The sequence below is a fragment of the Mirounga angustirostris genome, unplaced genomic scaffold (genome assembly GCF_029215605.1).
Source record: "Mirounga angustirostris isolate CCGP_5_RB_7025 unplaced genomic scaffold, mMirAng1.0.hap1 SCAF_13, whole genome shotgun sequence".
Taxonomy (NCBI): Eukaryota; Metazoa; Chordata; class Mammalia; order Carnivora; family Phocidae; genus Mirounga; species Mirounga angustirostris.
Genome location: NW_026991721.1, coordinates 61,875,336 through 61,901,540, shown reverse-complemented (window position 1 = coordinate 61,901,540; position 26,205 = coordinate 61,875,336). Strand labels below are relative to the sequence as shown.

The 26,205-nt window shown below is 37.3% G+C and overlaps 1 protein-coding gene and 1 pseudogene across 3 annotated transcripts; both read left to right on the top strand.

The window, feature by feature from the left end:
• TMEM41B (transmembrane protein 41B) lies at positions 1-26,205 on the top strand. Of its 3 annotated transcripts, none has more exons than XM_045894175.3 (8): positions 1-116; positions 546-671; positions 12,908-13,025; positions 15,309-15,437; positions 20,214-20,307; positions 20,955-21,059; positions 22,234-22,372; positions 24,311-26,205. In XM_045894175.3, the coding sequence occupies exons 2-8, from the start codon at positions 551-553 to the stop codon at positions 24,478-24,480; spliced, it is 876 nt and encodes a 291-aa protein (XP_045750131.1). In that variant the 5' UTR covers positions 1-116; positions 546-550; the 3' UTR covers positions 24,481-26,205. The 3 variants fall into 3 exon arrangements, with proteins under 3 accessions (XP_045750131.1, XP_045750126.1, XP_045750129.1); XM_045894170.3 differs by lacking the exon at positions 1-116 and adding an exon at positions 295-427; XM_045894173.3 differs by lacking the exon at positions 1-116 and adding an exon at positions 311-427 and having other exon boundaries at positions 549-671.
• On the top strand, positions 2,146-2,227 carry LOC123858172 (U4 spliceosomal RNA; annotated as a pseudogene).

The following is a 26,205-nucleotide window of genomic DNA, read 5'->3' as shown; positions in this document are numbered from 1 at the left end:
CACCTAGACCCACCAGAGCGAAGATAGCAGCTTGAGTAACTGTTGAAGTTGAATCAGCATTCGCCGCGAAACTCCAACTAATCACTCGCGGGCACTTCCGGCGGCCGGGACAAAGGGTTTGAAGTCTCAGGGACCGCACTTCCGGATAATTAAAGCTGCGCTTTAGACGCCTGCGTGCTGCGCATTAGACGCCTGCGTCCTGCGCCACACCAAGGGACTCCGGGGCCGCGACTGCGCATGCTCCCTGCAGTCGCGAGGAGGGGCGGGACAGTGAATGGGGAGGGCCGGGACCCTGACTTGTCTCGCGGTTACTGGGCGAGCGTGAGCGCGCGAGGCTTGGGGGCGGTGCGGGGCGGAGCCTAGTCTGAGTGGGCGCTGTAGGTTTCTGCGGAGCGTCACTGTGCTCGCGGGGCTGAGGTCGTCTCAGGTGAGGTGGTCGCCCCGGAAGTGGCTGTGGCTGTGGCTCCTGGGTGTTGTAAGGAGCCTGCGGCAGAGTTGTTGTTAAGGGGGGCGGCATCACCCCTCTTCCTCCACCTTCCCTGCAGCAGCCATGGCGAAAGGCAGAGTCTCTGAACGATCGCAGACGGGGGCACTCCACACGACCCCTGTGGGGGACAGGGCAGCGGGGACGCGGGGTGTCACGGCGCAGAGCAGCGGAGACCACCTGAAGGGTGAGTAGAACCGGAACCAGAGCTGGGGCTGGCCCAGAGGCGGGAGTGTGCTGGAGGGGCTTCGGGGTGGAAAAGACCTCAGTTGGCCCCGGGGATTTGCGAGGGGAAGGGGCCCTGCTGGCACCCAGGGGCGCGGGAGCAGAGAGGGTGGGGGACCTGGGCTTGAGCTGCTGCCCATCACAAGGCCGGACACCTAGGAGGTGCATCGTAAATGCTGTTGTAGTTGAATTCAATAAAAGAACTAATGACACTGGCTTGTTTGAAGCTCAGAGTGGATGTAAGGTTGACAATATTGAAGCTAGACAGAACTGGAAGGAACTTCAGCACTCCTGCTTTATTTTTACCGCTGAGGAAACTGAGGCCCAGGGTGGATATGGAACTTGCATAAAGTCACAAAGCCAGATTAGTCAAGTAGTAGTTAAGAGCAAGGATTTAACTATGTACCGGTGCCACTTCCAAGTGGCAGGAACACTTGGGTGTGAGTCCGTGCTGTACCATTTATGACTTTGGACTTGTTATCTTTCAAAACTCAGCGTCTGAACTGTATGGTGGGGATGACAAAGATGCTAGTAATAATAGTGTCTGCTTAGCTTAACATGTGCATTATACAAAATAATTAATGTAAAGCATTTATTGTAATGGCTTATATGAAGTGGAGGCTAAATAAATATTAGCCATTACTATTGAACTGAGATCTCTCCTTCTCAAGCTTTTTTGCATTACACCATTCTGCCATTTTTCAGGACTTTAAATATTATTTTAAAAGAAAGTAAAAAAAAAAAAAAAAAAAGAGGGCACCTGGGTGGCTCAGTCGGTTAAGCGTCTGCCTTCAGCTCAGGTCATGATCCCAGGGTCCTGGGATTGAGCCCCACGTCGGGCTCCTTGCTCAGCCGGGAGCCTGCTTCTCCTTCTCCCCCTGCCTGCCTCTCTGCCTACTTGTGCTTTCTCTCTCTGTCAAATAAATAAATAAAATCTTTTTAAAAATAAATAAATAAATAAATAAATAAATAAATAAATGAAAGTATACCTGGAAACTAAATACTTTTATTACATCTTAGCATAGAGTTTTTCATTGCTTTTCAACAGTGGAAATGATTAAACTTTTAAAATGCTTTTTAAAAAGCCCATAAACTTGAAGAGATCTTAACAAATGTCCATTAAGTTGTCTTCAGCTTACACTGATGTGTTCCACCACTAGTGATGGGTAAGGAGAGGGTCTTTTAAGATTGTCTAGCAACATTATAAGTATAGTCAACAATAAAGTATTACACACTTAAAAGCATGTCTTTATATACATGAAGATCGTATGTTTAAAATTCAGCTGAAATTTAAAATAGAATAAATTTTTTAAAGAGTGTCCTGCAGAAAATGGTATTTTATTTTCAAATAATTTAAAATGTCTCCAGTCTAATTTGGCTTTTTAAGCTTTATAGTATTTGGGTATTTCTCCATCTTATAGACGGTAGGGCCAAATAGCTTTGCGCAGTGGCGGTATCCTAGCCAATGAGGTTTATCTGAGGTGCGATTATTGCTAATTGAAAACTTTTCCCAGTAGGGTCAAATAACTCAAAAACTCAGAAATGAATTGTCTAAGTATAAATCCACTCTAAATTAAAGGAACATTGTTTTGAAGATGCTGCTATGGAGAGTGACAATAATCCAAGGGTTTTCAGAAAAAGTATTTTCCAGGGGAGCCTGGGTGGCTCAGCTGTTAAGTGTCTGCCTTCAGCTCAGTCATGATCCCAGGGTCCTGGGACCGAGCCCCGCATCGGGCTCCCTGCTCAGTGGGAAGTGTGCTTCTCCCTCCCCAACTTCCCCTGCTTGTGTTCCCTCTCTTGCTGTGTGTCTCTGTCAAATAAATAAATTAAAAAAAAAAAACTTAATAAATAAATAAATAAATAAAAAAGTAAAATCTTTTGGGGAAAAAAGTATTTTCCAGATAGGGCATCCCTAAAGATTGTCATTTGGTTTGTGGTAGCATCAATTGTTTATTACTGATTTTTGTTGTTGTTTTATAACCTAAAGCTATTTAGAAAATAAAACCTTGACACTTCCAAAGTGCTTTTATAATTGTTTATTTTATCATTAGGATGACACATTCAGGACAATTTTTTTTTTTTAAGATTTTATTTATTTATTTGAGAGAGAGAATGAGAGAGAGAGCACATGAGAGGGGGGAGGATCAGAGGGAGAAGCAGACCCCCTGCTAGGCAAGGAGCCCGATATGGGACTCCATCCTGGGACTCCAGGATCATGACCTGAGCCGAAGGCAGTCGCTTAACCAACTGAGCCACCCAGGTGCCCCAATTTTTTTTTAAAGATTTATTTACTTGAGAGAGAAAGAGAGTGGCAGAGAGGGGCAGAGGGAGAGATGGTCTCAAGTGAACTCCACGGAGAGCCTGACATGGGGCTTGATCTCATGACCTGAGATCACGACCTGAGCCGAAACCAAGAGTCTGATGCTTAACCGACTGTGCCATTTTTTTTTTTAAAAGAAAATTATTTATTTATGAGAGAGAGAAATAGAGCATGTGGGAGCGGAGGTGGGAGGGCAGAGGGAGAGAGAGAATCCCAAACAGACTCCTTGCTGAGTGTGGAGCCCCACATGAGGCTCAATCCCAGCACCCTGAGACCATGACCCAAGCTGAAACCAAGAGTCGGATGCTCAACCGACTGAGCCACCCAGTTGCCCCTGTCAAATGACTTCTGTAGACTACAAATCTATAGGAAGATAGGAGATGTGAAGGCATGCCTTCATGGAGCAGTAGGGTTTGGATTGTTAGAAGGTAAGGGGATTCTGGCGGGGGGGAAACATTAAGCTGGAAGTTTAATGTCAATAAAGAGATTAATTTGTTGGGAGTGGAGGATTTCTGTTTTTGTAGGAGATAAGGTTGGCCATGGTCAAAATGGTGTTGGTACACAGGGATTTAAGTGCAATGCAGAGGAACTTTTTTGATCCATCTTGTTAATTAGTGATTCCCAGTGTTTTCTTTTTCTTCTCTGCCTCTCTGTTTTGTCTCTGTCTCTCTCTCTCTTTTTTTTTTTTTTTTAAGATTTTATTTATTTGACAGAGAGAGACACAGCGAGAGAGGGAACACAAGCAGGGGGAGTGGGAGAGGGAGAAGCAGGCTTCCCGCTGAGCAGGGAGCCTGATGCGGGGCTTGATCCCAGAACCCTGGGATCATGACCTGAGCCGAAGGCAGACGCTTAATGGCTGAGCCACCCAGGCGCCCCTCTGTCTCTCTTTAATTAGTGTTAGGAATTTATTTTCTGGGCAAAAGATTTTGTAGATCCCTTATGTGGTAAGAGTTTGGATACTGGTGTTAATCAGCTGGTGATGTGATGTCGTTAGTAACTACTTAGCAGCCAATATTCTGGATTACAATAAACAATTTTTGTTAATTGCAGGTGGTATTTAGCTTGGCATTCAAAAAGATTACAGGTTTTGGAGAAGAGATAAAAATTTAGTAATGGGATGCCTGGGTGGCTCAATTGGTTAAGCGTCTGCCTTCTGCTCAGGTCATGATCCCAGGGTCCTGGGATCGAGTCCTGCATCGGGCTCCTTGCTCAGCGGAGAGCCTGCTTCTTCTGCCTGCTACCCCCCCGCTTATGCACATGTGTGCTCTCTCTCTCTCTGACAAATAAATAAAATCTTAAAAAAAAAATTTAGTAACTCTTGATTGAGAAATACATAGTAATAGAATGTTCCTATAAATTCCATGACACTTTTTTTTTAAGATTTTATTTATTTATTTGACAGAGAGAGATACAGAGAGAGAGGGAACACAAATGGGGAGTGGGAGAGGGAGAAGCGGGCTTTCCGCAGAGCAGGGAGCCCGATGTGGGACTCGATCCCGGGACCCTGGGATCACGACCTGAGCCGAAGGCAGACGCTTAACGACTGAGCCACCCAGCCGCCCAATTCCATGACACTTTAAATGAATTTGTATTTTTATAACTGACACACCTTCCTAACTTTGACAAATAGTTGTCATTGTGTGTATGTTTCAAGTATTTTACATGCTACATGCAGTGTTTTGTACATTTAGTGGGTCCCTTGCTATGACTGTAGTCTCTCGTCTCACATCTTAGCCTTATAGACTGAGGACCACTGTGAAGACTTGAGCAAGGCAATAACACTGAAAGTCTAATTCTTGATTGTTGAGGAATGACAAGAAACAAGACAAGAGGTAGAAGCACTTAAGAGGCTTTTGATCTAATCTATCTGCAAGGGTGCCTGGACCGGGGTATTTATTTTCTTCTCTGTTATTTGTCCTGGCTGATCTATGTATTAGCAAGTCATAGAAGTTTCCCATTTTGATTTAAGAGAACTCTGGGATGCCTTGCTGGCTCAGTCAGGAGAGCATGCGACTCTTGATGATCTTGGGGTCGTGAGTTTGAACCCTACATTGGGCATAGAGATTACTAAAAAAGAAAAACTTTAAAAAAAAGAGAGAACTCGTAGGGCTGTGCTTTTCTTTTCTTTTTTTTTTTTAAAAGATTTTATTTATTTGACAGAGAGAGACACAGCGAGAGAGGGAACACAAGCAGGGGGAGTGGGAGAGGGAGAAGCAGGCTTCCCGCAGAGCAGGGAGCCCGATGCGGGGCTCCATCCCAGGACCCTGGGACCATGACCTGAGCCGAAGGCGGACGCTTAGTGACTGAGCCACCCAGGCGCCCCTGTGCTTTTCAATATATAGAGGTCATCGTCCTTGTTAGCAGTGTGAAATCAATTTGATGGGTAATGATGAGATATTTTTAAAAATGGAAGAGAAAATAGAGTGCTTTGCATGTAGTAAGGCATAAGTGTTCTTTGAATTTTATTTTTTAGTTCTATTGATTTTGTGTGTACCAGTTCATGATATAAAGTTGCTTATTGTGGTTGCAGCCAAAAATGTTTGAGAAACATTATCTCAAAGTTGGTTTTACTGCTTTTAGAAGACAATATTGTTCAAACTTGGATAGTAAACCCCTCTCAGACGTCTGTTCTTGATCCTGCCTTGCTCATTTGGTTCAATACATATTCTCTGAGCATCTGGTATGAGCAAGGTACTGACTTAGAGGAAGGAGGAAGCTCTTAACTGATAACTGGGAACTAAGACTAAAACTGACAACTAGACATCAACCAAGGTATTAGTGCAATTTATTGATGCCAGTCTCAACCCAAATATTATGTATCAGGATTCTTGTGTTTATCATCAATAGAAAATACAATTGAAACCCTTGCTGAAAGGAAGTTGATTGATTTATATAACTAAAAAATTGAGAGATTAAGTGGGATTCACTGGCTTCAGTCTGGAACAGTGGCCCAGTGATACCAGGATCTGATTTCTTTCACATCTTTAATGTCAGCTTTACCTTAAGGTTGATTTCTCTTGAAGGTCCAGGTAAATTAAATCCTTCCTTGATAACTTTGAGAATCTTTTTCCTAGCACTACCAATAGAAGTCTAGATATTCATTCTGATTAGACTGTCTCAGATAATGCTTGTCCTTGAACCTATCACTGTAATCAAATTGGCTCAACCTGATTCATGTTAGACACCTAAAAAAAATGGGAGTAGGAATGAGGCTAAGTTAGTTTTCCCAAAGACATAGATCTCTATGATGGATAACTCATGGTTTTTCTCTTTGTGCTCAGCCATCTTAGTGAAGAAGGTGAACTTGTAGCACTGATTTTGGGTTTGATTAGATTTAAGAAAAGGGTAAGGATTCCACTCAAAGGTGCTGCTTCAGATGATACACTGTGGAATCCGGGCTGGGCGTGGAAGGAAGAAAAGTGAGGGGCCCACAGAAGGGAGAAAATGGAGGGAGTAAGCTCAGGAAGAGAATAAAGGTGATCGAGGAATGGCACATTGGGATTTAAAAGTCCAAGGTAGAGCAGTCTCAGGGGATGTGAGAACTTAGTTTATCATTGGAAGTAGGTGGCTAAAGTTGAGTAGAAATGAAGGTCTAAGAATTTTGAGGCTGGGTGGATCATCTAAATGGATGATGACTCTTTTAGGATTAGGAAGAAGTTTACTATAAGCTTGATCTCAGCCTTTAGTGAATGGAGGGGGGGAAGCATGTGAAAGTGGTTAGGTGAGAGTGAGGGTGTGTGGATTGAATGGCAGCACAGTTATAGGGCATAAGCCTTAGAGAATGAGCCTTTATACAAAATTGGCAGTGGTGTTTCTTCTACCTACAAACATGCATTCTCTCTCTGTGTGGTCTTAATAGTTATTTGTATTTTATAGTTATCTTAGTTATTTGAATTTATACTTGATGATACTACCATTTTTTATTTTTAATAATAAAAAAATTCTTTAGCCTTTGAAATAAAATTTACTTCCAAAAATATTGTAGTAGATTCTTGTGACCATGGAAACTTATTAGAGTCCCTGTAATGAGATGGGTCTTTTGCTTCTTCATGGTAGGATCAAGTAGGTTGAGAAAACACAGTGTTGAGAACTAGTAGACCTGATCAGCAGTAAGATCCTAAGATCTTGCAGATTTAGGAAGATTTTGCTTTTCATGGTTTTTTTTTTTTTAAGATTTTATTTGTCAGAGAGAGAGAGCGAGCACAAGCAGGGGGAGTGGCGGGCAGAGGGAGAAGGTGTCTCCTCACTTAGCGAGGAGCCTGATGCAGGACTTGATCCCAGGATCATGACCTGAACCAAAGGCAGACGCTTAACCGACTGAGCCACCCAGGCCCACCAGATTTTGCTTTTCAAAAGGGTTTTTTTTTGTAAAAGATTTTATTTATTTGACAGAGAGACACAGAGAAAGAGGGAACACAAGGGGAGTGGGAGAGGGAGAAACAGGCTTCCCGCGGAGCAGGGAGCCCGATGCGGGGCTCGATCCCAGGACCCTGAGATCATGATCTGAGCCGAAGGCAGACGCTTAACGGCTGAGCCACCCAGGCGCCCCTCAAAAGGTTTTGATATGAAAATAATAAGAGAAATAGGGAGCTACTATAGGGCCATTAAGGTTATGATTTTTCAGAAAGGATAATGCATATTAGGAGTTAGAGAAAAGGTGCTCTTAAGAGGAAGAATTGAAGATACAGGGTGAATGGAGAAGAGACAGTTCTTGGAGCAAAATCTGAAAGGAAATATGTTAGCATTTAATGCAAAGATAAGGGACAAGGGAAGATAATTTGGGGAACAGATCTTGAGGTAGAGATTGGGGAGCTCACTAAAGTGTTGAAGCAGTGTCATTGTTTGAGAATAGATGAAGATAGAATTAAAGGCTTGAAGAGACTTGAAATAGCCTTTTTAGAGAGTGCTGTGAAAGGATTATTGTTTGCCAGTGGTAACCAGTAATTGAACATAGAAAAGCATGTGAACTTGTTGGCGAAGAGAACGTTATGTTGACTTTCTCTAACAGTACCTTTAGCCTGGAGGAGGTTGGAAAGCAGATAATGGGATGATTCAAATTGGGAATTACTATGATGGAAGATTTGAAGGTTAATGAATATATAAAGTACTGTTGTGGGTAGCTCTAAATGCTAAATGACATACATCTAATGCAACCGGGAGGAGGCACATTATAAATATGCATGCTATACAATTAGATGTAGAATTATCATCAAACAATATTTTCAATTTTTATCTGTTTAGAACTCTAAATCAATTACATGCTAGTCTCTGGACTTAATAGAATTATACTCAAGGAAAATTGTTGACTCATAATAGCTAATACCCCCTAGTTAGCAGTCACCAGTTAGTGTGAAAGAAAGGAGAGCTTCAGTATTGAATGTCACTGTGTTTTTTGCATTCTTATCAGTTGTTTTCTATGTTACTATTGAACACAATGCTTGAAAAAGTTTGCCTAATTTGAAAACATGCAGGAAATAGGTATCAGGTTAAACCTGGCAGTTAATTTTATTCAAATGTCTATATATTTCATCATCCAACTGTAAGACAACAAGTAGCAGTCAGAAAAATGTGTACTCAGGGAACACTCAGGGTGGTTTCTGTAGTCCAGTTAAATGTTGCCTGATACCTTTCTTCCCTGTGACCCTTTACTTAGGACTGGTAAGTTAATAATGGGAAGAAAAATATTATAGTTTAATTTTAGAGCTAACACGTTAAATGTCTTATTTAATTTTTTAAAAGATTTTATTTTTAAGTAATCTCTGTGCTCAATGTGGGGCTCAAACTCACAACCCTGAGATCAAGAGTTGCACGTTCTACCAACTGAGCCAGCCAGGCGCCCCTGATTTTTAATTTAAGAGAATGATATAACCTATTGAAATCTTTAAAAATGTATTTAGCTACAGTATGGGTTAGAAGGCTGTAAACTCTTCTCATCTTTCAGTCTTCAACCAAATTTCTACCTGCTCTGTGAATCTTGTCTCCATTACTCCAGCCTAGTAATCTTGCTTTTCTATATACTCAAAACCCCTTTGTGCCATTCTTTGGGAATGTAGCTAATGTTGGTATCAGCTTCTTAAAAGCAGAGGCTGAGCAGAACATTTTGTACATAATAGATGCTCAGCAGGTGGTCCTAAGCAACTCTACATTTGAGTGCATACCTTGCAGAGGAGAAATCCTAAAGAAAAGTACCAAGGAAGGGGTGGGGTCGTGGTGGTGGGGAATCAGCCCTTTATTCTTAGCAGTAATTCTTGTGTCTACAAATATCTTCCGGATGAAAAACGAAAAAGCACTGGTTTTGAAGAGTTTAAAAGATGCTCATAATATTAAATTATTTGTATCAGTCCGTTTTGTACTCTGGACTTGATTCAAGCAAGGAAGTAAGTGAAAAGTGAAGGCTGAGCAAGTAATTCCAGGTAGATTTAAAATGAACATGCCTTGGGCGCCTGGGTGGCTCAGTTGGTTAAGCGACTGCCTTCGGCTCAGGTCATGATCCTGGAGTCCCTGGATCGAGTCCCGCATCGGGCTCCCTGCTCGGCAGGGAGCCTGCTTCTCCCTCTGACCCTCCCCCCTCTCATGTGCTCTCTGTCTCTGTCATTCTCTCTGTCTCAAATAAATAAATAAAATCTTTAAAAAAAATAAAATGAACATGCCTTGGGCTCCTGGGTGGCTCGGTTGGTTGGGCAACTGCCTTCGGCTCAGGTCATGATTCTGGAGTCCTGGGATCGAGTTCCGCATCGGGCTCCCTGCTCGGCGGGGAGTCTGCTTCTCCCTCTGACCCTCCCCCCTCTCATGCTCTCTCTCTCCCATTCTCTCTCTCAGATAAGTAAATAAATTCTTTAAAAAAAAAAATGAACATGCCTTTAAGAAGTAGCAGGCTGCTGGAAAAATTGTACAGGCTATATATGTGTTAACATGTCTTTGCTTTGATATCAGCCCATAGAAAACTATGCCCAGGGGCGCCTGGGTGGCTCAATCATTAAGTGTTAAGCGTCTGCCTTTGGCTCAGGTCATGATCCCAGAGTCCTGGGATCCAGTTCCGCTTCGCTTCTCCCTCTCCCTCTGCTGCTCCCCCTGCTTGTGCTTTCTCTCACTCTCTCTCCCGTTCTCTTATCGAATAAATAAATAACATCTTAAAAAAAAAAAAAACTATGCCCAAAACCTTAATGTTTATATATTACTCTTACTCCTTTTCTGGTAGATTACTTCTTTATTTAATAAAGTAGGAACATAACATTTTAGCCTTGTGAGAAGTTTGTGTTTCCATAGATTTTGCTATTTAAAACTACATTTTTGGTTGAATTAGTTTTAGTGCACACTGATATTTTTGTGACTTTTAGCTGATTACTCTTTTCTTTTTAGGGTAAGTAGATATGATTTCTTAAATTCTCAAGACATGCATTGAATTAGGTATCATAACCAGGGCAAAGATATGAACAATTAGGCATTTGTTATCATAAGATTCTGCAGAGACCTTTTCATATTTGAAAACCACCTCAGATGTTTAAAGTCTCTGTTTAATTTTCTGTGCTGCAAAAAAGCATATATATAAATATATTAGTGGATTAATGAACTGGAATATTCAGTGGCAGGCATGCCTGGTTTATTACTCCATTGAAGGTATCTTTTATATTACTTTATGATCCTATTCCTTCCTTCCTGCAGTAAATTTCAGAAGTATGAAATGAGCAAGTAAGTTTCTATTTGTGACCTGGTTTTTGAAGAAAAGTCCTCTTTTAGATTCAGATGATAACAAAGTAAAGTAATGTTTAGATTACAGAAAATTGGAAAAGATAAAATTTTTTAAATTTAGTGTTCACAAAATACTAGAACTTAATAAACCTAATATTGTCTTTCAGAAAGTCTGCTTTAATGACCAGGTAAGAATAATTTATATCTAGTATATCAAGCACTAACCTAAGCAACTTGTATTTCCCTAGAAATTATGAGTTGATTATAAATGGATATTAAAGGGCTTTAGAGATATACTTTATGCTATTCGGTTGCTTAGGATTTAATTTTTTTTAATAGATAGTGCAGCCTCCTTAGGGCTTCTGTTTACTTACCTATGAGATAGGTAAAGTGGGCCATATTGTTTCCTCTTAAGCTTTAATGTACATGCAGATTACCTGGGGATCTTATTAAAATGCAGATTCTGATTTAGTAGTTCTGGGATGTTGGCCTGAGAATCTGCATTTCTTACAAGCTCCCTGGTGATGCTGAATGATGTAACTCACACAGTACACCTTGAGTAGCATGGAGCTAGTTGGTTTCTCTTGCTCCATGTTCAACATAGAATTGAGCAAAATCTTACAAATTCAGTTGTAAAATATATAAAACTACCATAATAAGACAAGGGATGAAATGAAGTTTATTTTTTAATTAGTTAAGACTTTTTGGTTGAAAGGAGCAGAAATAAGTTTAAACCAGCTCCAGTAAAAAAGAGAATATAGAATAAAGAATATAAGAGACAATCTCACCGGCATTCATGAGCAAGAAATGAAATATAGCCAGGCTTCAAGGAAAGTGAGAAAGTTAGAAATGAACCAGTTTCCCTGGGTTTATGTTTCACTCTCCCCTCTTATATTTTCTGGTACATGTCTTTGGCTTTCCATGTTGTTATCTGTGGCTTTCACTGCTTGACCTTTCAGCCTCAAGACCTACTACCTCTTGACAACAGCATCTCTTTGTTTTAGTTCAAATTTTCAAGAGAAAATTTGGTCAGCCAATAATGAAGTGTTTCTACTTGACTTAGGTCTCCAACCTTGGGCAAGTTAGCCTTCTGTGTTTGGGAGGGTAAAGGGTTGGAATCATACTGTAATAGGGCCAAAGAGATTAGCTCCTTCGGGGGGAAGGGGAACATGGGAAAGTTTCCCAGAGAAAGAGGGTGTTAGTAGAACAGTCAGTGACACCTGTCTAATACACCTTTATAAATGTGAAGAAGGATTTGTGAAATTAATGAATAAGTACAGGCATTTGATTAGGATACTTCATAAAAGTGTGTATAAAAGTTACATAGACAGTAGTTAGGGGACAGGCATAGTGGTAGATCCATCCATTTAGTTTTCAGAGAACTAAAAATAATTCTTACTATAGCATTCATATATTTTTTTTAATCCCCTGAGTGTTATCAGTAACGGGATAATGGCAAATGTAGGCAATAAAACTTGAGCCACCCACTTCTGCCTTTTCCCCAGTGAGCACTACTAAGGTATCTTAGCCTCCCCACTATTTAACGCTTCCTGGTAAAAACAGCCTTGCTCATTCTTCTGCTTGCTGTCTCCTGGATCTCATTCCATACTTTTATCTTGCATGTAATTTTTTAGATAACACTAAGATTATCTTGTGAGGGAATGTAAACAAATTCTGCCATTCTTGGGGTCTCAGAGAGCCACCGAAAACGTTTGAGACTCAACTATATTCTGAAGCCCTCAGTGTAAAAAAAAAAAAAGCGTAACATTCACCGGTTGTATTAGTCAATCTCTGGGTCCTTATGACAGTTGAAGTAATTGCCATATTACCTCATTTTTCCTAAGAGGCCATTCTGTCTATGCTGTCAGCTCCCAGTATAGGTAAACAATTTTGAAAGTCAGTGATAATATTTATTCCCCTTTGGCATATCAACAAATCAATGCTTCAAATTATGGTGTTCTGTTTTTTCATGCTTCTGAAATGGATATATCCCCCCAAAAGTAATAGGCCTGGTTAATAAATGTCAAATACAATAGTAGTTAAAATTTTCTGTTAAAACAGTGTTTTGGACAAAAGTGTGAAAAGTTTTTGGGGGAGGAAAGCCTTTAAGGAAATTATTTGCTGACTTGGAATACTGTCTTTTTAAAATATTTATCTTAATTATAGCCTTTTTTTTTTTCCCCTTTCAGAAAAAGCCTGTGCAGAAGCTGGGTCAGCAAGAATGTCACTTCTTATATTGGTGTCCATTTTCTTATCTGCAGCTTTTGTTATGTTTTTGGTATATAAAAATTTTCCTCAGCTTAGTGAGTAAGTATACAGAAAGAAACTGAAAAATGCCTAGACATTTATCAATAAAAATGGGTTAAAAGTTAAACTAATCTTAAGCAACAGAACTGTCATGGTGATTGTATATCAGCTCTCATGGTTTGTAGCAAGTCCATATTGACACTGCTATTTAAACACTCCTTTCCAAATTTGCCTCTGATTTTATCTGCAGGGGTTTCCTAGCACTGCTCCTCTAGTTAAAGCCTCATTTTTCAAATGGCTTTCAAATTTTTAAAAAAAAATAGAACCACATTAAGAAATACGTTTTTATATCATGATCGTGCATGCATGTGCCTGTCCCCTCTCCCCTGCTCACTTGCATACATCTATACATATAAAATTAAGTTAAAGTTTCATGCAACAGGTCTTGTTCTCTGATATTTTCTAAATTATTCTATTTAATTTATTTTTTAATGCCAGTAGTGACGAAGCAAACTTCTTTTAAAATTCATGAAAGATACTGATCTGCGGTTTGAAAACCATTGATGCTCTTCTCTGCCTTCCTCCCCTTTTCCGTCCATGTTTTCTCCCTTCCTTCTTGTGGTCAGTTTCTGTCTGCTTCTACTCATCCATTTCCATCCCCATCACATCTGTCTTTCCTAGCTCTTTTTCTTTTCCCCGTGTTATGAAAATGATATGGTCTGAATAGGTAGTTTTCACAGTGAAATGGACTTTGTATAAACCTTGTATATCTTATCTACTGTATGTCCAGAATTTCTTAGCCCAAACCTTGGGGTGAAATGTGTTTCAGAATTTAGAATTTTTCCATTTTGGAAAGACTACATGGAATAAATGTTATGTAGTACCTCCAGCAAGATCTGGGGCAGCATCCTGTAATCAAATACATTAATATTTTTGCATAGAAATGGGCATAATAAAAGACTATATGAATAATTATGTAAGTGTGGGTCAACTTTTGCTGACAGAGTATGAAGAACTTTTGGTTTTCAGAGGTTTTTGAATTTTAGGGAAGAGATTATGGACCTGAAACATACTTTAAGAAGGCAAAATATCCCAGGGCTGTTTATTTTTTTAAATTATTTTTATTTTTTTCCCAGGGCTGTTTAAACAGTAATACCACCCTTGTGTAATCATAGATTTCCGAAGGACTACTAAAATGTAGTTAGATTTTCAACACAGGACCAGACTGGTGTGGTAATGGGTAACTGTGAAATGTGATTTCAAGGTGTTCGGAAGTTCCTGTTTTCCTCTTAACTTCCTTTTATTAACAATTCCTTATGCTTGAAATTTTATAGTTAAACTTATTTTTATTTTAGTACTTTGATTTCTTACATCAGTGTAAATGCCTTTGGGAGGCTAACCTGTTCTATTGATAGGTTAATATTAGTATGATTGAATTTTAGATCCTTTCTGGTTTTGATCAAGGAGGAGGAAGTAAAGAGCTGACTGAAAGAGGGCAAGAATATAGAGTATAGATTGAGATGGCCTTTGCTCTCAGTCTGCTCTAAGAATGATAACATGACTTGTATATAAGTATGCTATTATAAACCTGTTATGTTCTGCTTATTTCTGTGTGTGTGTGTGGGTGCATACATACGTGCACACCCCTATAATGAGTTTTTTAGTTTTTAAATTTAAAAATGAGAAAACACATTTTAGTTTACTTGCTATCTTTATAGAACATAGGCAGCAGTCTGTCATTGTTCTGCAAGATCAGTTGAATTTTATCATGTAAACAAATGGGCACGATATACATTAAACAGAGAGGTAAATTATCAGGCTTTTATAAGCAAGAAATCATTCAGTTCCAAATATAAAGTAAAATTAATAGAAAAGGAAAAATGTTTCTGTTTTTATCTTAACTTTGAGCTGGGATATTCCAGAAAAGATGTGAACTGTAAATCACCAAAAATTTTACTTAATTTTAGTTTTAATTAATTATTGACCTTAGGTTATCATGAGGATTACCCAAAATGATGTTAAATATGTTTTAAATATGCTAATATCAGTAGTTCACTTCTTAATTCAAAATTTATACCAGTGTTGGAGCAAATGCTTTTAACCTAATTTAGTTTGGGTCATCCTGAACTTTCATATATAGATTGCAGGTCTCATGAAATCATAATAAAGCATTAAAAACAAATAATTTATAGACTTTTGAACTTAAAACTTACAAATTTATGGTTAATATTCAAGCATCAAATCATTTTGGATAAAACTTCATGTTTTGAACTTTGATTTTGATATTAATTATCTTGGCAAATTTCTGCTTTAAAATTTTTCACTTTAATTTTATTTCTTTAGAGAAGAAAGAGTGAATATGAAGGTTCCCAGAGATATGGATGATGCCAAGGCCCTAGGAAAAGTTTTATCCAAATATAAGGACACCTTTTATGTACAAGTACTTGTAGCTTATTTTGCTACATATATTTTGTATCCTTTTAACTGAAAAAAAAAAAAAAAAGTTTTCTAGTTTTATTCAAGAAAGAAGTTTTAAAAGTACTGTTTAGTTATGCATAACTTTTTTCTTTTAAAAATTGTTAATGCAGTGTAATATTTAGTAAAATATAGAAAACTTAAAATGGGAAACATTCTCACCTTAAACCTATCTCAACTCAGTTATTATTTCTGAATATTTATTACCAGTTCTTCTGTATTCTGCTTATTTCACTTATAAACATTTTCCTTTCCTCTGTATTATTCAAGATAATTATTTTATTTATCTCTTTAATTTATTATTGTATTAGTTAGTTGATTAATTTAGTTTAGTTATTTTGAATTAATAGTCACCACAGCATAATTTAAAAAAATGTTCCCTTAGGTTTGAAGATATAATTTGTATTTAATTTTTTACTTTTCTACTTGTCATGTTATGAATCTTCTTGTTCATGATTTTTTTCTTCCATTTAATGATTTCTTTGTAAAAAGATCTTAAGAGGATAATTAGTCAATTAAAAGGATATGAATTTTTAAAATAATTATTGGTATGTATTCGTTTTATAGAAATATATGTTGTATTAACTAGTCAGGAAAATAGCTTTAGCTTTATTCTTCCTGCATATTTTCAAACGGCTTATGCTACTGGTGATTAATCTTCTAATTTATGGGCTTTAACTTTAATCCGATTTTTTGTATTTTTTATTTTAATCCAGCTTATTTTCAAATCTTCTCAGTTAATGAAAGACATTATCGGGGTGACTGGGTGGCTCAGTCGGTAAAGTGTCTGCCTTCAGCTCAGGTCATGATCCCAGGGTTCTGGGATCGAGCCCCATGTTGGGTTCCTGGCTCAGCTGAGAGCCTGCTTCTTCCTCTCCCTCTGCCACTCCCCCTGCTGGTGCTTTCCTCCCCCCCCCCCCCCCCCCCCGCCCCGGTCAAATAAATAAAATCTTTAAAAAAAAAAATTATCTCTTGATTTTGTAAAGGTAATCATTATCCCTTTTAAACCACCATTTTTATTTTTATTAAAGATTATTTATTTGAGAGAGCACTCATGGTGGGGGAGCAGAGGGAGAAAGGTAGAGAATCTCTTAAGCAGACTCCCTGCTGAGTGCGGAGCCAGGCGCAGGGCTTGATCTCATGACCCTGAGATCATGACCTGAGCTGAAATCCAATCAAAGGCTTAACTGAGCTACCCAAGCATCCCCCCAACCAGCATTTATTTTTAAAAGTTAAATTAGTTACTTTGTGAATTCTCTCAAACTATTTTTTTTTCTTTTTTCTCTCAAACTATTTCTATTTTGGCTTCCTCTTTTATTTCCTGAATTGCTTTTGGTTATTGGACTTCTCAATTAAAACTTTTTCTCCTAAAATTCAGTAGCATTTTCTTTTCTTGGATTTATATTAGATTAGATGCTATATACTTAACATATATATATGTTTCTATATTTGCCTCCTTATACAAATGTTTTGAGTATATACTTAAACATGCTGGACCAGTTATTCCCAGCATAAACAATTTGTTACGGGTACATTTACAAAATCTTTTGCTGACAATATAAACATTACTCCTTTATCCATCTAATGAGAATACATTTTTATTTAGGTAGTGTGCTGTATGTAGGAACTTTGTCATTTATTTATTGTGAGAAAAAATCCAATTAGGGAAAATTTAGAGAATGAATCATTATTATGCACTTATCTTTCAACAAGTTATTTGGCAGCTATTTTTTTTTTTTTTAAAGATTTTATTTATTTATTTGACAGAGACAGAGATAGCGAGAGCAGGAACACAAGCAGCGGGAGTGGGAGAGGGAGAAGCAGGCCTCCCCCCGAGGAGGGAGCCCGATGTGGGACTTGATCCCAGGACCCTGGGATCATGACCTGAGCCGAAGGCAGACGCTCAACGACTGAGCCACCCAGGCGCCCTTGGCAGCTATTTGTAAAGTAATTTAATAATATATAAACTTTTAAGAAATCCATAACTGCTGCCTTTTCCTACTAATTCTATTTTAGAACCTATCTGGGAAAACCGTAGTGTTAGACTTAAAGTTATTTTGCCTTTGTACACTGTAACCATGAATTAAAATATTTTCCCCAGGTAAGATAAAAACTTTGTTCATTTTTTTCATTTGACTTTTATAAGGTTTTTGGGAACAAGGCATATAGTTTCTCTTTACTTTGGAAAGTCATTTTGTTTTGCCCTATTTTGCCTCTCAGCTTTTGGGTTATTAATTATATGCTAAGTAGAAATCTAGTGTTTTTGAGCGTTCAAAAGGAGAACAACTACTAGAGCAATGGGGAATTATGGGTAGAGACGTGGCACAGTTTCATTCTAGTTGGAGTAAGTCTAGAGCAGAGCTTTTAAGCACAGGGCATGGTTAAGAAGTGATCGGGTATCCAGTTTAGTTGGAGTTTAGGGTATGAGAAGGGGAGGATAGAGAAATAAGTTTAGGAGGGTAGGCTAGACACTGCACTCTGTAGAGGACTTTGAGTACCAGACTAAGGAATTTAGAATATTCATTTGGTATTGGGTAGTCATTGAGGACTTTAAGTAATTTAAAAAGTTTCTTTTATTATGGAAAATTTTAAATGTACACAAAAGTAGAGAAAATCATAATGAACTCCTATGTACCCATCATCCAGCTTCAACAGTTATCAATATTATGCCAGTTTTGTTCTTGTTGGTTACCTTTCTTTGGCTTTGTATTTTTGGCCTTTTGAAAAAAAGAGAATAGGTAGAGGACCATATTTAGGTTGGGAAAGGAAGAAAATATTTGCTTTTATTTAGGACATGCAGAATTTTAAATATTCAGTTAGAAGGATCCATACCCAATGTAGTCCATAGGGGACTGGTTGAATAAACCATGGTAAATCTAAACACTAGAGTGGACTCTGTAGCTATTAAAAGAATGAGAAAGGTCTCTCTATGCCATTAAGGCATTATTACCCCCAGGCTATATCCTTAAATGAAAAGAGCAAAGAGCAGAATAGTAAGTTTGTATGCTGTGTTTTATCTATATGAGTACACACATACACATGCAGATATTTTTTTTTTTTTAAAGAAAGGGTTTTTTTTTTTTTAAAAAGATTTTATTTATTTATTGACAGAGAGATAGCGAGAAAGAGAGTACAAGCAGGGGGACCTGCAGGCAGAGGGAGAGGGAGAAGCAGGCTCCCCGTTGAGCAAGGAGCCCGATGTGGGGCTCTATTCCAGGACCCTGGGATCATGACCTGAGCCGAAGGCAGACGCTTAACCGACTGAGCCACCCAGGCGCCCCGAGAAAGAGTATCTTTAAAAGCCAATAACAGGGGGCACCTGGGTGGCTCAGATGGTTAAGCGTCTGCCTTCGGCTCAGGTCATGATCCCAGGGTCCGGGAATAGAGCCCCACATCGGGCTCCTTGCTCAACGGGGAGCCTGCTTCTCCCTCTCCCTCTGCCTCTCTCCCTGCTCATGCTCTCTCTCTCTCCCTATCTGTGTCTCAAATGAATAAATAAAATCTTTAAAAAAAAAATAGACACAGCTTCATAGCATTAAAAAAAAAAAAGCCAATAACAGTGTTTACTTATGGGGAGAGAATGTGATACAGGGATGGAGGTGAAATTTCTCTAGATGTACTTCATTGCGTAGATTTGACTTTAGAACCAGGTAAATATTCTACATAATTTTGAAACCAATTAAATCAGAATGAAGAAAGAAACAGGAAAAAAATCATTATTTTTGGCTAGGAGGAAGTGTCCGTAGAGTGGTGCATAGGTAAGTCAGGTTGCAAGGGGACAAGGAAAAAATCTGTGAGGAAGTGAAGATGAGATGCAGTAGCTGGATATAATACCTTGGTCAAGGAGAGCCTAGGTTTTCTTGAGATCATAGGCATCTGAGCAGTTTCCTACAGAAGGGATCCTGTAGAAGAGCAAGAAGCTGAAGATAAAAGAAGCCAGGAAGAAGACAGAGGAGATTGAGATGAAAACATGAATAAAGTGGGAACTAGATGAAAAGAAGAGTGGGAGAATGAGTGAAGATAGAAATTTTAAAGAAGGGTAGATGTTGAGGGAATTCGCTTAGTCTGACTGACTTGTAAGTTAATCGTGTTAGGGGTTTTAAAAAGGTGCTGGGGGTGGGCGGGGCTCCACACCAAAACTGGGAACAAGAGGGAAGTAGTAAACAACATAATTCTGTTTTAAAAATAAGATTTGTGATTTTTACTATATTTTGTAACCCCTGTCCTTTTTTAAATCAGTAGTGAATTGAGGTAGATGTTTATAAGTTAAATTAGAACAAGTAATTATTAAACCCTATATGTACCTAGATTTCCATGGAAATCGTGTTTCCTGAACACATTTAGGAGTAAATGGAATGCATTAGAGAAGCATATTTATAAGATTACTGGAGACCTTCTTTGTTCTTTTTTTTTTTTTTTCTTTTGTTCTTTTCTTTTGCCAAACTGCCCAGTTCTTTATCTGGTACATGTCGGGTATTTGTTTTGGTTTTTCTTTTAGTAACACACTCTTATTAGCATTGTATATATGATAGTGCTAGCAAATGGTCAGTTTAGAGTTAAAGGCATTATAACTGAGTTGTAGGTTTTTTAAACTTAAATTAAACTAAAATTAAATTAAAAAATTAGATATAATTTTACTTTATTAATACTGAGATATGGATATAATCTTATTAATATAACTTCTATATTGATGCTTTTTTCTCTGAAATGTTTGATTTGTCTTTTAAAAATTCCATTTTATTATGTTTTAATCCTTAACTTAGAAGTTAACAGCTTGCAAACATTTGCTATCCCGGGCTCTATATTTCTCAGTATACTCTCAGGGTTTCTTTATCCCTTTCCGCTAGCCTTATTTCTTGTTTGTTTGGTAAGTATATAAAATGAATTTGGGAGACTAGAAAAAAAGTAGCTTTTGATAGAATGATGAGGGAGAAGGATGGCATCTAGTCCCACCAGTCTATGTAAGCACAAACTCATTAGTTTTAAGAGGTGATTAATGTTAAAGTAGTATCTTTTAAGTCCTCCCATAAGCAGATGTTATAGTTTGTTTTTTTTCCTAGAACAGGGGCATCACAGACTTAATTGCATTTATACGCTCTGTTTTAGCCTTTCCTTCCTATTGTGTTTTGTAATTCAAATAGTCCAGGAGTGTTGGTGGGCACAATGAGTTAAGTCCAGGGCTGGAAGTGGTATTTTCAAGCATAGCAATTGAAAAAAGAATTGGCTCTTTAAGTTTTATTCTTAGGCTAGATGGTATCCTTAACTATTTGGATATAGTCACTAAGTTTAATCACAAGTGCCAATTAGTTTCAGACGGTCTCATTTTAGTCCTAATTTGGTCTGAGAAAGGACTAGATCAAATGGGTTCTTGTTCTCTGCACAAGAGAGGTCATGCAGAGTATCGTCCCTTAACCCCAAAAGAAATATACTAGTTGAGCTTTTCCTTAAGTGAATATATCCATGTGACTAAGATGGAAAAGTACACAATGCTTACGGCTTCTTGTTGTTTCCTAGTGTTCTGGACTCGGGGCCTCATTCTGCTATATGCTCTCCTATTTAGTTGGGAGGCCAGTTGTATACAAATACCTAACAGAGAAAGCAGTAAAATGGTCACAACAGGTAAACATGTATTTTTAAGTTATTTAACATAATTCTTTGGCTAATTGGGAGGTCAGTGTGTCAATGTATAGTCCCTATATGAGTTAACCCAGACTCAGGGCTTTAATAAAAATGATCTTTCGACCTAAGTAAATTAAAGTGGTGGGCAAATAATGAATGTTAATCATTTCAAATATTAAGTTTCTGTACTGTAACAGTAGTTTTAGTTCTTCATTCCTAGTAAGTTCAGAGCGGAGAAGTCAACGTGTCTGTGAAAGCATTCACATATGTGGACACGCTCCCTGTTTTGTGCTGATGCAGCCCAGTCTAGTGGGTCCCTGAAAAACTTACATCAGCCAACTCCTTGAATGCATTTCATCAGTAGAAATGACTGTTCCCTTCAGTCAGGATCTCTACAAAGACAAGCGATGATAAATATAAGCACCACTACACAGAAAGGTCTAATACGGTGTTGCTAAGAAAATCTTATTTTTATAAAGAATTAGAAGAAACAACCTGTTAGTTAAATCCCAGAGGAATTGTAGAAATCATTCTGCCTTACACTTACCCTTTTGCTTTACAGACTAGGAAATGAGAAATTAAGCATTTCACTGCAAATCACCATCATTATTTGTAAAGCAAAATCTAGAAGTATAACCTATAATCAGTGCTTTTATTTAACTGGCTAAATATCTCCATATACTTGTTCAATCTCATTTATCTAATGAATGAGTCACTCGTGTAGTGTGTATCATAACAACAGAAAAATAAAGATTAAATTGGAGGCTAGGTTTAGTGATGTGCTATACTAGCCCTTTACATTGTAGGAAGTTAAAGGCATTAAAATATTAGTCACCTGATGTGTATCTTGTATATAGTTTTAAGTTTCATTTTGCTCTTTGCGGTGTAAAGTGTCATTGTTGAGCCATATTAGCTAGGCAGATGTAGAACCATCTTCAGTAGTGTAACATTAAGCTGTAAGTACAATTAAAACAAAAACTCATCTCATTTAGCTCTGGTAAAGAGCATGTGATAAGTAGTTCATTGTCATTTTCAAGCTCCTTTTTTGATCATTTCTGTTGGATACATTCTGAACTATCAGGGAATGAGAATTTGAAATAAATATTTTATATTAAGCAACTTATTTTCAGTATTGGCCTTATCTTGATCCTAACTGGTTTCTTTCTTATGACAGGTTGAGCGTCATAGAGAACATCTCATTAACTACATTATATTTTTGAGAATAACACCATTTCTGCCTAATTGGTTTATTAATATTACATCCCCTGTGATAAACGTGCCATTGAAAGTTTTTTTTATTGGCACTTTTCTAGGTAAGTTTACTCTGTGTTAGAACTTGTTGTGTACATACCTAACAGTGTCCGGCTGGCCTGGGTTTCGTGTTCTTTGCACACGTGCCAGCACCATATATAACTCTTGGGCACAGAGCCTGGCATACGTAAATAGATACTCAGAAATGTTTGTTGGATTGTGTTGACTTAAGTATTTTTGTGTTACTTCTGTTAAAGAAGTGTACTTTCTATTGGATATATTTGTAATCATACAGATTTGAGCAAGACTTTATTTAACTCCATTCTCTCCCTTGGTGGGGAGAAAAGAAAATCAAGGTGCCCTTTTTGAATAATTTACTCCCTTGTCTTTTAATCACATACTGAAATATTGAACTTTAATGTTCAGTAGAAAGTTGATCCTACTTTTATTGACATCAGTATTTATTATGGGCATTACCAAAGTATGGGAGAAGCAAGGATTAATAAAATGTTCTTGCTTTCAAGTAGCTGGCACTTAATTTTAAAATTAATTAGTGGACATAAAGATTCATTTATACATTTTGTGAATTCTGATGGTTCTTTAGTAAGAGTATTCTGCTTTTCTAATTTAATTTGAATTGTTTAGATACCAATGAAATGAACAGATTCTCTTGTACTGTCAAAGTTTAAGTTAGTATTTATAGATCTTGAAAAGAATAATCAAAATCAGTATTTTGTTGCTACTTTAAAAAAATTCGTTGACAAACTTAAAAATCTTAGCAGGGATAATTTTGGATTTTGTATAATAGTGTTGCATTCATGGAATCAGAAGAGAGGATTTTTATCCCTATCCCCTTATTTTACAGGTGGAATACCTAGAGATTTAGTTAACTTCAACTTGGTCTAAAGTAATTTTTCCAGTTTGTTCTGGTTTTTAACAAAATGTAGTTCCACTTATGCTGTTGTATAAACTGCTCTTATATTTTGAGTATCTTTCTATTTCTGAGTATCTCCTACCACTTCATTTTTAAATATATTCTGTCAAGGATGAAGGACAATCTACTCAATCTTATTTTTGAACATTTAGATTATTTCCAGAGTTTTGTTATTTATAATGCATTAATGAACATCCTTGAGACTAGATCTTTGCTTATATGCATTAGTATTTCCTTTTTTTTTTTAAAGATTTTATTTATTTATTTGACAGAGAGAGACACAGCGAGAGAGGGAACACAAGCAGGGGGAGTGGGAGAGGGAGAAGCAGGCTTCCCGTGGAGCAGGGAGCCCGATGCGGGGCTCGATCCCAGGACCCTGGGATCATGACCTGAGCCGAAGGCAGACGCTTAACGACTGAGCCACCCAGGCACCCCTGCATTAGTATTTCCTAAAGTTGAAATTGCTGGGTCAAAGCTGTTGATAAATGTTGTAAATTATTTTCTGGAAATTCTTCTTGAGTTTTTAAATTCATTATCCTTCAGAGGTAGTTATGAAAGATTTAATTCTTTATATGGAAATAAATGTAAGGGGCTTTAAACTAAATTACGTTTTTCCAAAATGGAGATCAGTATATTCTTACAAGACATTTTTACACACAGAGAACATTTTAATTTTTAAAAATTTAAATATGGGGGCACCTGGGTGGCTCAGTCGTTAAGTGTCTGCCTTCGGCTCAGGTCATGCTCCCAGAGTCCTGGGATCGAGCCCTGCATCGGGCTCCCTGCTCTGCGGGAAGGTGGCTTCTCCCTCTCCCACTTCCCCTGCTTCTGTTCCCTCTCTTGCTGTGTCTCTCTCTGTCAAATAAATAAATAAAGTCTTAAAAAATTTAAATATGGATTTGTTTGAATCAGTTTAAAATATTACATAATAATAATAATAATATATATGATATGATATAATAATATCAGTGCTGTTATGAGTTCTGGATAATTTTGTGAAGATAAAGTATATTACAAAATCTTATTTTTAAAAATGATTGTTTATGTTTTTATTTTTTTATTTTAGGTGTCGCACCTCCCTCTTTTGTAGCGATTAAAGCAGGAACAACACTGTACCAGCTTACAACAGCAGGGGAAGCTGTTTCCTGGAACTCAGTATTTGTTCTAATGATTTTGGCTCTTCTTTCTATTCTGCCAGCCATCTTCCAAAAGAAACTAAAGCAGAAATTTGAGTGAGAAGTCATCTGGGTTTTAGTTTTCCTATCATCATCATCATCATCATCATCATCATTGTCATCTCAGGATTGGCAGGTTTATGTGTTAAAATCACCTCTTCAGTAATTTGAAATGAGTTTGTAAAATAAAATTTCCTATCACACAGTTAAAATAATGCATGTAATTGGCAAGGGAGAGAAGAAAGTAAAAATGGAAATTGATATACTATGAAAAGTACTGTCAGTAGTTATGATAGACGCCTTCTAAATTACTACTCCAGGGTAGCTATAGATAATTAGTAGCAGCATAGTAGGAAATTCTTGATCCAACTGATTCAACTTAATATATTTCATGAACTGGCTATACATACCCTTTACTTGATCATTTAATGTTTTTCTCTCTTATCCCTTAATAATAACTAAAATAGGGAAAGCAGTTACAAAATTAGCAAAGATTCTAGATTTTTAAAAACAGTATTACAGTTCTTGCTAATGTTAGTCTTCCTTAAGAGCGTAAACTTGAAGACTAAAGCTCAAAAAGAGATTTACATTTTCTTTTTTTAACTTTGAGGTAATTTGTTTAGAAGCTGCATGTTGGTGGATTATCGAATTTGGAAAGGAGATCAAGTTCTGTCTATTTTTAAATTTTATTTTTGTTTTTCCTGTTCTAGATTATCATGGGTTAGTCTGAAATTTAAAATTCTGGCCAGTCTATTGTCATCTTTTTTTCTAGCTTTCACAGTATTTGCACTGTGCATATAAAAATGGCGATTATATGATAATTGTATTATATTGGTGTTGATAATTTATATTCAGATAATATTTTGTTACACAGTTCCCTTTACTATCTCAAAAGGGGATCAAAAAAAAAAGCGAACATTCAGAGTATGCAGTTTTTAGATGATTAATTATATTACTTTATATTTGGAAACTGAAACAGTGGCAGCGCAACACTTAAGTCGTTAAATATAGTTGATTTGTTTCAATAACTGAAAAATTTACCTCATTTATTTATTAGTCTGGTCATTAAAGTGTGTATTATGTAATTATCCTTTTTATGCATGATACACTTATAAGAATGCCTTATTTCATTTTTATTGATGGCTTTTTTGTTTGGGACTGCTTTTGATTAATACAGTTACCCAATTTAGTGTTTTTACTTTTTATAATTCAAAGTAAAATTAAATTCTCACATGGTAACTACTATATTTAGATGGTCCTAGAAAAACTAAACAGCTTTTTGCTGCTTGCTTAATGGTAATACCCTTGATTTCTTGATTCTGGGATATAGCTGATCTATAAGGTAAAGTACTTTGTCAGTTTTACCTTCACCCAAGACTGTCATGTTGAGAAGTACCTTAGCTGTGGGAGAAATCCTTGTATGTTTTTATTGTGAGAGGAGTGGTCATTCTCAAAGCCTGTCTCTACTACATAATACTACATACTACATAATATTTTTTCTATCACAGTATTAACAAATGGCTTTATTGTAAATACAAAGAAAATATATTAATATACTATTCTTATGTCACCTGGCCTTTTGTGTGAAATTGTCATTTCTAGCAAGGTTTTTCTTCCTTCCTTATTGACCAGAGATTGAGTGATACAGCTTTTGTTATTTTTACAAATGAACTTAAAACATAAGTCTTTTTGGACAAAGTTCACTAAATATTACTGTATAAAATGTAATTGAGTACATTTTTATCAGACTTTTAAAAATAAAAGTAAGAACTTGGACTCAGGAGAA

What these genes read in the sequence shown, in the direction of transcription:
- TMEM41B (XM_045894175.3), top strand. Translation starts at nt 551, where the DNA reads ATGGCGAAAGGCAGAGTCTCTGAACGATCGCAGACGGGGGCACTCCAC. An exon ending in CAGTAAAATGGTCACAACAG is followed by an intron (nt 21,060 to 22,233) that starts GTAAACATGTAT and finishes TTCTTATGACAG; the next exon opens with GTTGAGCGTCATAGAGAACA. An exon ending in TTTTATTGGCACTTTTCTAG is followed by an intron (nt 22,373 to 24,310) that starts GTAAGTTTACTC and finishes TTTTTATTTTAG; the next exon opens with GTGTCGCACCTCCCTCTTTT.